The sequence below is a fragment of the Ochotona curzoniae genome, unplaced genomic scaffold (genome assembly GCF_017591425.1).
Source record: "Ochotona curzoniae isolate NIBS_2020 unplaced genomic scaffold, NIBS_Ocur_1.0 contig_64, whole genome shotgun sequence".
NCBI lineage: Eukaryota > Metazoa > Chordata > Mammalia > Lagomorpha > Ochotonidae > Ochotona > Ochotona curzoniae.
In genome coordinates, this window is record NW_024466502.1 from 48,003,995 (window position 1) to 48,016,934 (window position 12,940).

Sequence of the window (12,940 nt, forward strand, 5' to 3'; positions counted from 1 at the left end):
CTTTAGAATTTATTGAGTTCTGATAGTTACCATGGGTTTTATGGATTCCAGAAAAACCTCTTCTCTCCCCCAAAGATCGAGATCACTGCTTGGTAGGTCATACGTTTTCTGTCAGAAGTACTGAAACCCTGAAACTTCTCAACATCGCTGGAACCCAGAGCTATCTTTTCCTGTGATGTTTGAAAAATAAATGCCAAATGGGACCAGTGTGTTCGTGTCCTGGTTGCTCCATTTCCCTTAGCTCCCTGCTTGTGGCCTGGGAAAGCAGTAGAGGATGACCTAAAGCCTTGGCACCCAGTATCTGTGTGGGAGACTTGGAAGAGGCTCCCGGCTCCTGGCTTTGGATCAGCTCAGCTCCAGCCACTTGGGGAGTGAGCCAGCAGATGGAAAATAATTCTGTCTGTTTCTCATTTTTCTGTAAACATGACTTTCCAATAAAGATAAATAAATCTTTGGGGAAAAAAAGAAATTCCAAATACAGGGGACACTCCAGACTGAGTGGTCAACACTTTTGCACTTGACTGGAAACAACTGAATCTTGGGTATAACACCATCAGTTCATTGGATAATTTATTATATTATCTTGATTAACCTAAGTGTGTGTTAGCTTTCTGTGTCGACTTTATACTTGAAATTTTTTTCAAAGATTTATTGTGTTTGAAAGGTAGAGATATAGGAAGAGGCAGAGAGAACTTCTGATGATTGCTGGCTCACTATCCCAAATGGCCATAATGGCTAGGCTTGGGCCAGGCTGAGATCAGGAGTCAGAGCTTTATCTAGGTTTGCCACAGAAGTGGCAAGGCCTCAAGTGCTTGCACTGTCTTCCACTGCTTTGCCAGGCTCATTAACAGGGAGATGGATTGAAAATGAAGCAGCTGGGACTTGAACTGTACCCAGATGGTATGTCAGCATCATGAGGAGTGACTTAACCTATGACACTACAATGCCCATGCCTCAAAAGTTCTTTCTATGGAAAAGGAGTCTAACATAAATAAATGTTCATATTTGTAATCATGTTCATAATAAGAATTATTTTTATTTTCAGAGCGTATTATTGCCATGTCATTTCCATCTTCTGGAAGACAATCATTCTATAGGAATCCAATTAAGGTAAGTTTATCTAACAAATATTAATTTCTCAGTGAACATTGATGGAGTCATCATAACTTACTAATGACCCAGGAATGTTAGATTCTTGTAAAATCTTACTCTTTCAAATAACGATATCACTTCACTTCTATGTGTTACAAATCACCCCAAACCTTGGTTTATAACAGCATTCCTTTATACAGCTCATGCTATTATTGTTTATGAATTTGATTTGAGCCCGAGTTGTTCTGATGATCAGGAAAAACACTCACTACCTCACCTGAGCTCATTCACACATTTGTTGGTAACTACTTTGTCATCTGAAGACTGACTGGTCTAAAATGGCTTGATCTGAGAGTTCCAAATGGGTCTCATTCTCCAGCAAGCTAGTGAAGGCTTGCTCACATGGGGGCAGTGGCAGCAAGGGTACCTGGAGAATCAGGAAAAGAATGCAAAGCCAGGCTTGTTTGGGGTTACCACATTCTACTGGGAAAAGTAAATTGCAAAGCCAGTTAAGATTCAACATACTCTCTCTCCATGGGATGAACTGCGAAGAGCTGCGACCATTTTTGTAGTCTCTCATGAAGGAGAAGCATCAATGGGAATGCCATAACTAACATGTGTGTTCTTAAGTTAGGATCATAAACCACACTGAAGGCAGATTTCACCATACTCTGTAGATGACTAAATTCATTTCAAACATACAGTGCTGTTTACAATGAAATTCCAGCTGAAAGTCATTAACAAACTTCCACGTATGTGTACCTGAGTGCAGTTTACAATACTTGGTATACTCAATAAACATGTACTTACCTATTTGCATGTATGCATTCTTTTATAAAAATATCGTTATTCATTGCTTAAAGGTGAGGGTATGTACTGTGAGGTGATAGCATGTCTTTGTGCAAGTACCAAAGTGTACTTACACAAACAAGACATCTGTGACTTCACTAGACATGTGTGCAGTCTGCCGTTAGCTGAAATGGCATTATGCAACATATGACTCTGAAATCTATATATACAAACATTGCAGTTTTGCTGAAGTATGATAGTACTATACATTGTGCTATTACTAAGCGTATATCATGCTGAAACTATATATAAGCATACATGGACTCAATACCTCTCACAAGGTATTGAACTTTTCTAACCCCTTTCTGGTTAATATCACAAAAAAATGGGAGGTAATTTCTGTTTTGACTTCTGTCACCAGAATTTTCTCTCTTTACTAAATTTCACATAAGCGGAAGCATCCAGTACCTTTTGTGATTGACTTGTTAACCTCAAAAGTAAATTCTGTGAGATTCACTCAGTATTGTTGTCATTTTTTTTAAATGTGATTGACAGCTGTTGCTTTATCAAAGACCATAATGAAAAAAAAAAAACAAGAAATTTGTGCAGAGAAATTACAGGCCACTTCATGATGAGACTGAATATTTAAATTCTACAAAACCTACTTTACACAATTTTTTACATAATAATATCAAAAAATATAGCTGGGGATGCAGGTGTAAGTTTGGTAGTCAGAAATTTCCACAAGGAAATTATAGCTTACATGACTTTGAACATGTAAATTTGAAAATATTGAGTTCAATCATTGTACTTTGTGCTTGTCTGAAATGACACGTAAAAGAAGCATGCTCAGAAATATTTAGTTCATGTCAAACTGTCATGCAAATTATAACGATTTCTGTGCACTCCTAAATCTTTAGTCACTCTGGGACATTACTAAAGTAATGCACGAATCCTTCTAGTATAGTGTTCTTTCATACCATTGGTATTTGCATACTACAGAAAGCTTAAAAACTTAGTATGTGCTAATTTATAATGTTTAGAAAAGCAGGGGAAAAGCCAAGGAATTTTGCCAGTTCTTTGGAGATAAGAACCATCAAAAACTACTCAAAGTCAAAGTAGAGCGAAGGATAGAAAATTCAGACCTGGTGCCCTTGACTCCTGAAAGGATGCTAATCAGCTCTGTGTTTCTCCTTTATCCTCACACCACCATGAAACTGCAGGTCATGTTTGGAACAGCGCTGAACATGCACAACAGACAGCAAAATCCTGTAGGTGGTAGACTTGCTAGCAGAGGGATGTCAAGTGCTGCCGGGAAGCAGCAAAAACTGTATAGATGTGGGATTCGGTTAGTGGAGAAATAGATAATAGGATGAAAGTATCAAGTGTCAACACTACAGCCACTCCTACCCAAGGAGAGAGCACTCTTGCCTCTAAATCAAACAATGGCAGAGAGAAGAACCAGACAGATTTTAAAAGATGCAAAAGTAGAGGAGGTCACAAGCCGACTTTCAAAGAGTAGGCAGCATTTTTCAATCGTGAGGAAGAGTTTCAGGGACTGACAGTTTCGTAAGCCCATGCAAAGGCAAGGCTAATGAGGAAGTTCAGATAAACGGTACCTGTATTCCTAAAGATCTTAGTCATCTGCTCCTTTTTCATCCTGCTCCAACTGAATATCCATCTAGTGGCAGATTATGACCAGAAGAATCAGATTATTGACATAGCTGAGCTTTTCTATAAATGTTTTATGTTGTGGAAACATGAAGATTCATTAAAGTCCCTGAAACTTAACCATCCAGGTATACCAATTTTCTTAGAAAAACAATGAATACTGAAAGGTATGAAAGGTAGACATAAATTGACCACTGGGAAAAATGTATGTGTTGAAAGAGTGAAGGATTAATTCTATGAAACTCTACTGTTCAATATTTGTTGGTTTTTATTGTCAATAATGCAGCAACAAACATTTTAGTGCATAAGGCTTTTTTTCTGGATAGAGAAGTTCCCTAGGGGAAAGAGTATGAGTGTTTTAAGGTTCCTAATATATGTTGTCAAATCCAAGGAATTATATCAGCGATAAATCAAAGGCTTTATTTTCAAGCCAAATTTGCCAATATTTGGATTTTCTCTTCAGAACTAGAAAGTCTAATTTCATGGGTTAAAACACATTTCATGATTTTTAAAAATTTATTTTTATTTGAAAGAGTTATGGTGAGGAAGAGAGACAGAGATCTTCCACCTACCAATTCACTTCCTAAATAAAGGCCAGAGCTGAGCCAATCTGAAGCCAGAAGCCAGGAGCTTTCCCCAAGTCTGTTTTGTGGGAGCAAGGGCTCAAGGCCCAAGAACCATTCTCTGCTGCTTTCCCAGGCTGCAAGCAGGACTGCATAGGAAGTGGAGTACCCAGAACAAGAACTGGTGCCCATATGGGATGCCAGTGCCTCAAGTGGAAGCCTAGACCACTATGCCATGTCGCCAGCCCCTCTTTCTTGTTTTGACATCTTTATTATATGCTTTTTGAGGGTGTTAGATTTTTTTTTTCTCTTGTTGGTTAGTATGTACTTGATCCATTTATCTATGGGGGGAAGAAAAGTATTAATGAGTTATTGATTTATTAGACTCGCCATAATCCTTAGTTTTACTGAAAAATATTTTCCTCAGTGGTGACATTTTTTGAAACAAAAAATTCAAATTTTTGTGAAGTAAAACCTAAACCTACTTATTGTCCATGAGTCAATACTAGTTCTCCCTTATGCGATGAATTAATACTCACTGAAATTTCTTGGAGAGATGTTTGTGAGCTTTCACATCTGATTTCTCAGTTTATCTGGATTTATATTTTGATGTAAGAGATCTGATCCATTGTTGAAGTCCCCGTGCGATGCAGACAGAGGACTCAGGCAGTGGTGATCAGTGTGACAGATGCTGTTATTGTTGTATCGTGCTTCTTTTCATAAGCATTCAGCCAGTAAACATTTCCCTGAGAGTCATATTTATCATGTTTTGAATTTTATGATGGTTATTTTTGCTATGGCACAGTGACACAAATGTGTGTCTGTATTTGAAGTGAATAAATGTTCTGAAAACATTTTTTGCATAAGAATGTCAGTATTCACTATATTTTAAGTAAATCCACTATTTATTTTTTAATTTATTTATTTATACACACATATATGTACATGCATTTTTTAAAAATGAACCAAAATTTCTCCATGTTGCTACCTCTTATCTAAAATTTGATAGAAATTGTCTGTTTTCATGTTCACATACACTAATACTGCATATTTTATATGTATTTATTTATGTAATACTTAGATAGACAATAATAGATTATCATCTAAAAAACATCTACCCAGGATTAGATTTACGTAACTATAGGTTAACTATGAATTAATTATTTGAACAAATTTATGTCAGATTAGCTAACCGGCAAATTGCCTTCTCTGGTGGTATTAAATGATGCATATTTAGACTAGAAGCTGATATGAGTAGCCAAGCTCACTTTGTGAACTATCTGAAAACCACTCACGGGTTAGACATGACCTGCAGTGCATCTACTTTCTTCATAGTCTGTTAACGTCCTCTACGAAGCGTGAGTGAAAGTCAAATAAAAAGTAATACTCAGTGTGTCCCTCCTCCTAGCTCCTAGACTATATTGGATATGTAACACACGTGTCTTTTTCTTGTAGGAAGTTGTGAGGTTCCTGGACACCAAACATCTAGACCACTACCGAGTTTACAACCTATGCAGTATGTACATGACTTGATGTTTTCCTACTCTATTATAGAAAATGATTCTGCATGGAAGGAGACAACTTTGGTTTTACATGTCACTTAATTCTAAGCATCTGTAGCAATTAGAGAGTGAGTTCAAAAATCTGCAAGGCTGGTTCAAACCGAAGAAGTGAAAGTGGAAGGGGACCCATTGTGTAGAAGGTCTTCCCCAGAGGTATCAGGGTTAGGAAAAGATTCCTCCTTTTCCTTGAAATATTGCATTGAGGACAGAGATTTTAAAAAAATAATTGTATTCTCTAACTCACTAGAGGAATGAGTTGTGACGAGAGCAGGATTCTAGACTGGGGTGGGGAAGGCTTGTCAATGTCAGCCCTTGTTTATCCTCCTGCGATCTGTGTTCTTCCTACGTTTTACTTTTTGAATATTATGGTTAGTTGTGAACTAAGCCTGTGATTATACAGTGAATTAAAATTTTAAAGAGAAAACTAAAAGGTAGAAAGAACTGAACCAATTATGTCCCCAGGTTATCACTCTGGTCACTCCTAATTTTTGTTTTCTACTTTGGACATTTTCAGACAGAAAACATTTTGGTTACGTTTCCTTTGCTCCATTGCTTCTTTAACTACCCTACAAGAATATAACAAATAGTCTGCGAAGATTTAAGTTAAATTCTAGTAAACGAAAAATAGATTGGACTTAGATGACCTGAAATGGATAAATCACTAAAATTCTTGTGTTTTTTGAGACCTTTGTTTGTTTTGAAGCAACATTCAAAAAGCTGCCTTTGAAAGTGGATCAGGAATTTCTGAGAAATTTTTAACTTATAATTTTATATTATACTACTAGGTAGAAAGGTATAACATCTGTGCTATTTATTTTAGGTGAAAAAGGCTATAACCCCAAGCATTTTCATAACAGAGTACATAGAATTATGATTGATGATCATAATGTCCCTTCACTGAGGTAAGTTTTATGTTACACCTTCTGGCAGAAGAGGGCTAAGCACACTGGGCTTGAACCTTCTGGAAACACTTTAATTCAACTAAAAATCTTACATTTAAAAATCAGTGACATGGTGGAGTTTTCTAAAGAAGTCACCGACTGGCTGGATGAAGACAAGGAAAACGTTGTAGTGATTCACTGTAAAGGTGGCAAAGGTAAAGCAACTTTTTTTTCCCTAAAGAAATTAAAAAAATACATGGAAGTAAAACAAAACAAAACAAAAAAACAGCAGCCTCATCTTACCTCATTTTTAAGCAGTTGTAATTATTTGTTTACTTGTTTGAGGGGCAGGAGAACATGGAGACAGACTAATCTTATATCCACAGATAAACACGTGCAGTGGTTTGGGGCCCGGCCAGGCCAGAGCAGAGAGCTGGGACATCCAGGTTTCCCAGCAGGACCAAACACCAAGTTCCACCTGCTGCCTTGTAGGGTGTGCGTCAGGAATGGAGCCAAGACTTGGTGTGAGAAGTGGGGGTCCAAGGCTTTAACTGGGGCAAATGCCCACACTTATGAGTATTGTAAAATCTTAGCTTCCAAACTGAAGGACGGGAAGGAGAAAAGGAGCAAACAGAGAAAGAGGAGGAAGGGGAAATAAGAGGGAAGGGAAGAAAACAGAAAAAGGAGCTAAGAAAGGCTGAACATGTGTCTCCACGTTGACTACTTGCGTTTCGCTGTTTTTGATTTTCAGCTTACATTTATCCAAATGAAATGGTGTTTACTTTTAGAATGTAGCATTACTTTTATTTAAGTTTAGTCTTAAATGACAAAAGCTGTATAAATTTGTTATACAACATGATTTTTGATACATATATAGACACACACACACATATATATACAGTGTTTGAGGATCAAAAGTAAGAGTAACCAGCACATCCACCATCTCAAATGCTTTTCATTTATTTGTGATGAAACATTCAGAAGTCTAACCTCTTTGAGACATACAGGTATAATACATCATTATTGACAATAGTTACCATACTTATTAACTGTAGTTTTGTACCCATTAACCAAACTGTAAATGTGGCCCTCTTGGTTAACCACAATTCTGTTCTAGTTCTATGATATCTACTATCTTTAGATTCACTTGAGTGAGATCAGACAGTACTTGAATTTTTCTTTTTCTTTCTTCTTTTTTTTTTTTTTTTGGTAAAGTTTATTTAGACAGTGAGGGAATCACAGACATATGTGGACCATATTCAGAGATAGTGTGGGCAGGGAGTGGGTGGGGAGAGATGTTTTTACTTTCATCTTGCATCTGTGGAACAAGAAAGGAGATGCTGCTTCCCATTGCCTGGCTTCTCATGAGCCTGGAAAGAGAAATGAGTATGTGATACCACTCCAGGTCCTGGGTGAGGGGGATATTCCCTGGGCAAGGAGTCATTTTATAGAAAAGTAGACAGGGGAGGTCTGGTTTTTAACTGGTGACTAAGCGGACTACCTGCCTGTGCCAACTGGACATTTCTGCATGTATCTTTGTACCAAGTGCTACCATGAACTTGATTCTCAAACTGAATTGTTTCCTTCTTTAGGAAGAACTGGGACCATGGTCTGTGCCTGCCTTATCTCCAGTCAGCTCTTTTATACTGCAGAGGTATGAAAGATGTGACTACAGACTGTGTCTTGTACTGATGAAAAGTACCGGTTCTGAAAAACCTCACTACTGGGGATGTTCAGATGGCTCTCCAAGCCCTGGTGATGAGGAGAGATTGTAATTGAAGGAGTGATGATCAGAAAGCAGTGTTTACTCCCTGATTTAATATCCACTAATCCGCCTTGAAATTATTAAATGATTTACTCCTTACTCTGAACCAGGACTAGGGTATAAGATCTGTAAGGTGCAAAATTTAAGGGGATATAAAAAAGTCACAATAGTTAGGACAAATAATTGTAACACAATATTTTTAATATAAAAACTAATGCAGGGCCCGGCGCAGTGGCCTAGAGGATAAGGTCCTCACCTTGAATACACCAGGATCCCATATGGGCGCTAGTTCTGATCCTGAAAGCCCCACTTCCCATCCAGTTCCCTGCCTGTGGCCTGGGAAAGCAGTCGAGGATGGCCCAAAACCTTGGGTTCCTGCACCAGCATGGAAGACCTGGAAGAAGTTCCTGGCTTCTGGCTTCTGGCTTCAGATTGGCACAGCACCGGTCATTGTGGTCACTTGGGAAGTGAATCGTCAGATGGGAGATATTCCTCTCTGTCTCTCCTCTTGTCTGTATATCTCTGACTTTGCAATAAAAATAAATCTTTAAAAAAAGAATGCAAAAGTCATTATGTATTAATATTTTAAAATTTTTATTTATTTTTATTGGAAAGTCAGATTTACAGAGATATGAAAGACAGAAAGATCTTCCATCTGCAATGACCAGTGCTGAGCCGTTCTGAAACCAGGAGCCCGGAGCTTCTTCTGGGTCTCCACACAGGTGCAGGGAGCCAAGGCTTTGGGCTATCCTCGACTGCTTTCCCAGGCCACAAGCAGGGAGCTGGAAGAGAAGTGGAGCAGTGGGGACATGAACAAGCTCCCCTATGAGATCCTGGAGCGTGCTAGGCAAAGACTTTGGCTGCTAGACTGCTGCTATTAATATTTTAATTAGAGGGAAGACCCAGTAGGAGCAAGATTAAGGAGAGGTGCAAATACAGCCAAGGAACCAAGGCATTTGACTTAACACCAGTAAAGGAACAGGAGACTTGTTCCTCTCTCATGGAGAAAATCTCAAGGTTGATTAGATGAGTTCTCCAAAGGACCTATCCTTGAAATTGCTAAATATAAATAGCAGGCATTGCTTTCCCAGTCAGAAGAGAGCTTCTCGTGAGCTAGTTATTATTTGTGCAGACTCAATATGCATGATGTCTGTGACATCTGAAAATGGCTGAGAAGACAAGGCAAGCTGTCCCCATATCTGGAAGCAGGGTTCCCAGTCATCGTTCTGCTGTAGCATTGCTGGGGAGCTGCCCTTTAAGCACATCCCTCCAGCAGCTCAAGTCCGTTGATCTGTGGTCGAGAGAAGCAAAGGTGAGGGTTACACGCATCAACCAACACTTTAATCTTGCCATGACTGACTTTATAATTTTAGATACACATGTTTTCAAAGTAGGTGTTCTAAGACCCTGTTTAAGTTATGAATCCTTATTTTTCGGTGAGTTGTAAAAGCAACTTACTGAGGAATATTTCCTTACTAAAATGGACTAGAGTAGATGAGAAAATATCAATATTTCATGGGAGCATATGTGTATATTTCCTAGATTTATTAACATGAATTATAGTGTTTTTTTTTTTTTAATGAAAGTCATGCTCCAGGGTTCGAGTGAGGGCCAGAGACTGGTGCTTTCTCTAACGGCCCACATGCTCTCCACAGCAGGTTGCCTGGTTTCCTTGGTCTTGGTCTTCTCATTTTTCTATTGGAGGGGTAGGAAGAGTTGGACCAGGTAGTCCTAAAAGTTTTCCAGCTCTGAGATTCCATGCCCCTAATAATCTATGAATGACAGAAAAAAAAATCTTTGATGTGTGGCCCTTTAAATACCATGATTAACTCAAAGAACTCTCCCTAAAAGAAGTGATGTGTCCTTAGAAGCTTAAAAAATATCTACTATGGGAATGGGGAGGATGAAGATTAGCCGTGGTCATGTTGTTCTTTTCTCTGTAGGATAGTCTGTCTTTCTTTGGACGTCGGCGAACTGATCAAACCAGTAGCACTAAATATCAAGGAGTAGAAACTCCTTCTCAAGTAAGTTTTCTTTTTAAAGGGTGAGAATTCCTTGGGAGAAGCAGGTTAGGATCACACCCTAATACCGGTATCATTTGGAATCAGATGGTGGCACTCAAGTGTCTTGCAGTAGACTTGAGCTGCTCTCCAAGGTGGAGGGCTGTTCCTCAGTTACTGCCCACGGTTGGGGAGCACTGCATCCTCCCCGTAGAGCATCCAGCTCACCACTTCATATTTGTAGTGGTTTACAGAGTGAAGGAGTTGATTGCTTTTCTACAATGCCAGATCCCTGAAGGTTACCTAAAGCCAGTAGCCTTTGAGTTCCCCTATAGAGAGGAACTGAGTCTTTCACAAGCTATAGTAGCAGGGCAATTCAGCCCTCACAGAACATCACAGAAACTGTTTCTGGATGATTTGCCTGTAGGAGTGGAAGGGAAGGCAGAGGGAGAAGCTACATAGTAAAAGAGAAAGAAAAGGGAAAAGAAACGTTTTTCAAAAGCTACTAATCATGACTGTACTTATAAGTATCTCATTTAATTCTCAGAACATTAATGTGGATATTGCTGAATTTGTTCCTGCTCTTTATGGAAATGTTCAGACGTACACACACACACACACACACACACACACACACACACACAAAGAATTATATAACCAACCCCTCAATAATCACTTAATCCAATAATCGACCTATCATGTTCAATTAATTCCCTCCTCTAGTCAAATTCCCCAACCCTACATTCTACTTTCTCCTTCTAACCCTAAGTTATTCTAAAGGAAATTTGAGCCACCAGATCATTTTATCCTACAAATATTTTGGTATAACATCTAATCTAAGATCTGAAGAAAAATCCAAAGTTTTAGCATCATTTGTCACATTATAAAATCCTAATAATAATTTTAAGTTTCTATTTTATTTTTTTGATTTTTCACAATTGTCTGAGCATCTTTGAAAATTTACTTTGCTTTAGTTGAGATCCAAACAAGGTCCACACATTTTATTCAGTTGCTGTGTCTCTTAAGTCCGTTTCAGTTTATAGCATCCCCTCATTTTTATTCCTGTGACTTGTTTATTGCAGAATCAGGACATTTATCCTATGGAATTACAACAGTGGAGACCTTGTTGAGCCATGCTGAAGTTTTATACTCACTATCTCATTTAATATTCTTATTTACTCTATGAGTAGGGTTAAATATATCCCATTTTACAGATTGTGATAATGAAGTTCAGAAAACGTAAACTCTGACACCAACGCTAAATCAAACTCTGAAGCCCATTGTAATCCATGCTGAGCACCCATTCTCTTTTGTATTGTTTCCCTCAAACCAAAGTGAGAGCTCTTGGAGAATTCTTAGGTAGCTGGGAATATGCCTATGAATGAGAGGTTATCTTTGCATGAAGTGATGGTAGCTAAATATTCAGGTACCCCGGTCTTTGATAGCAGAATACTATAGCTGCTTCCCCTAGATCTTGGGAAGGAATGCAAGGATTCAGCCTTATCCTCTAATACTTTTCTCTCACACCTAAGCCAAACCAGCCACCCCCAACCAACCAACCAGCCACCACCAACACAACGAAGATAGACATAGACCCTAGGCTAAAATACACCAACATGTCATTCCTGTGCTCAGTCTATGATTCCTCCCTGTTGCCAATGGCAAAACACTGTGCTGTAACCTGGTTCTCAGTATCTTCTACAATTTGATTTCTCAAACCTTTTCTTTTTTTGTAAGATTTGTTGATTTGTTTATTTTTATTGGAAAGGCGGATATACAGAGAGGAAGAGAGACAGAGAGGAAGATCTTCTGTCTGATGTTTCACTCCCCAAGTGACCGCAACAGCTGGAACTGAGTCAGTCCAAAGCCAGGAACTTCTTTCTGGATCTCCCATGTGGGTGCAGCATCCCAAGGCTTTGGGCCGTTCTCCACTGCTGTCCCAGGCCACAGGCAGGGAGCAGGATGGGAAGTGAGGCCGCCGGGATTAGAACCAGCACCCATATGGGATCCCAGCATGTGCAAGGCGAGGACTTTAACCACTACACTATCGCCCCGGGCCCCTCAAACTTTTCTTATACTTTGTATTGTGGCATATTCCATGCTCTAGCACATTTAGACTGCCAACTTATCAACATCATATGTCCTCCTGCCATAAGCCTGGTGTCAAGAGTCAAGGGTACGTTTGATGCAGCTCTTTCAAAGACTTTCCCCACATGTCTTCCCTTCTGCATTTCTCTTGTAGCCCTGTCCACAACTGACATCCCATACCCTACAACTGAATGTCTTCTGATTCACTAGGATAGCTACTGACTTCACTTCAGATCCCAGATCTGAGAGCTGTGCTGGCAAGGCCCCAACACAGGATTCCCTTTATGTCTGGTGACAATTCTCAGTACACCATCACATTCTGACCCTCCACAGTGGGCCTTTCTCCTGATCATGTTACAGTCACCCCTCAGTTAAGAACTTTCTGGTAGAAAGAGTAGTTAATTTGATGAGTCCTTTTCCCTGGTGGATAGGGAAATCTCTGAACTTCTGGGTCTAGCTGGTTCAGTAGCAGAATTTTTCAATTTCTTGAAGAAAGATTCAAGGACAGCTGTGATGAGCAGCTTGTCAC

At 39.2% G+C, this 12,940-nt stretch overlaps 1 protein-coding gene across 1 annotated transcript in view; it reads left to right on the forward strand.

Moving 5' to 3' along the window:
- LOC121163545 (phosphatidylinositol 3,4,5-trisphosphate 3-phosphatase TPTE2-like) overlaps positions 1–12,940 on the forward strand; it is a 30,300-nt gene that overhangs the window by 7,504 nt on the left and 9,856 nt on the right. The window contains exons 6-11 of the mRNA XM_040991083.1: positions 1,046–1,110; positions 5,571–5,631; positions 6,498–6,579; positions 6,685–6,773; positions 8,151–8,212; positions 10,267–10,347. Of these exons, the coding sequence (XP_040847017.1) occupies positions 1,046–1,110; positions 5,571–5,631; positions 6,498–6,579; positions 6,685–6,773; positions 8,151–8,212; positions 10,267–10,347 (440 nt within the window). The remainder of the gene's footprint in view (positions 1–1,045; positions 1,111–5,570; positions 5,632–6,497; positions 6,580–6,684; positions 6,774–8,150; positions 8,213–10,266; positions 10,348–12,940) is intronic.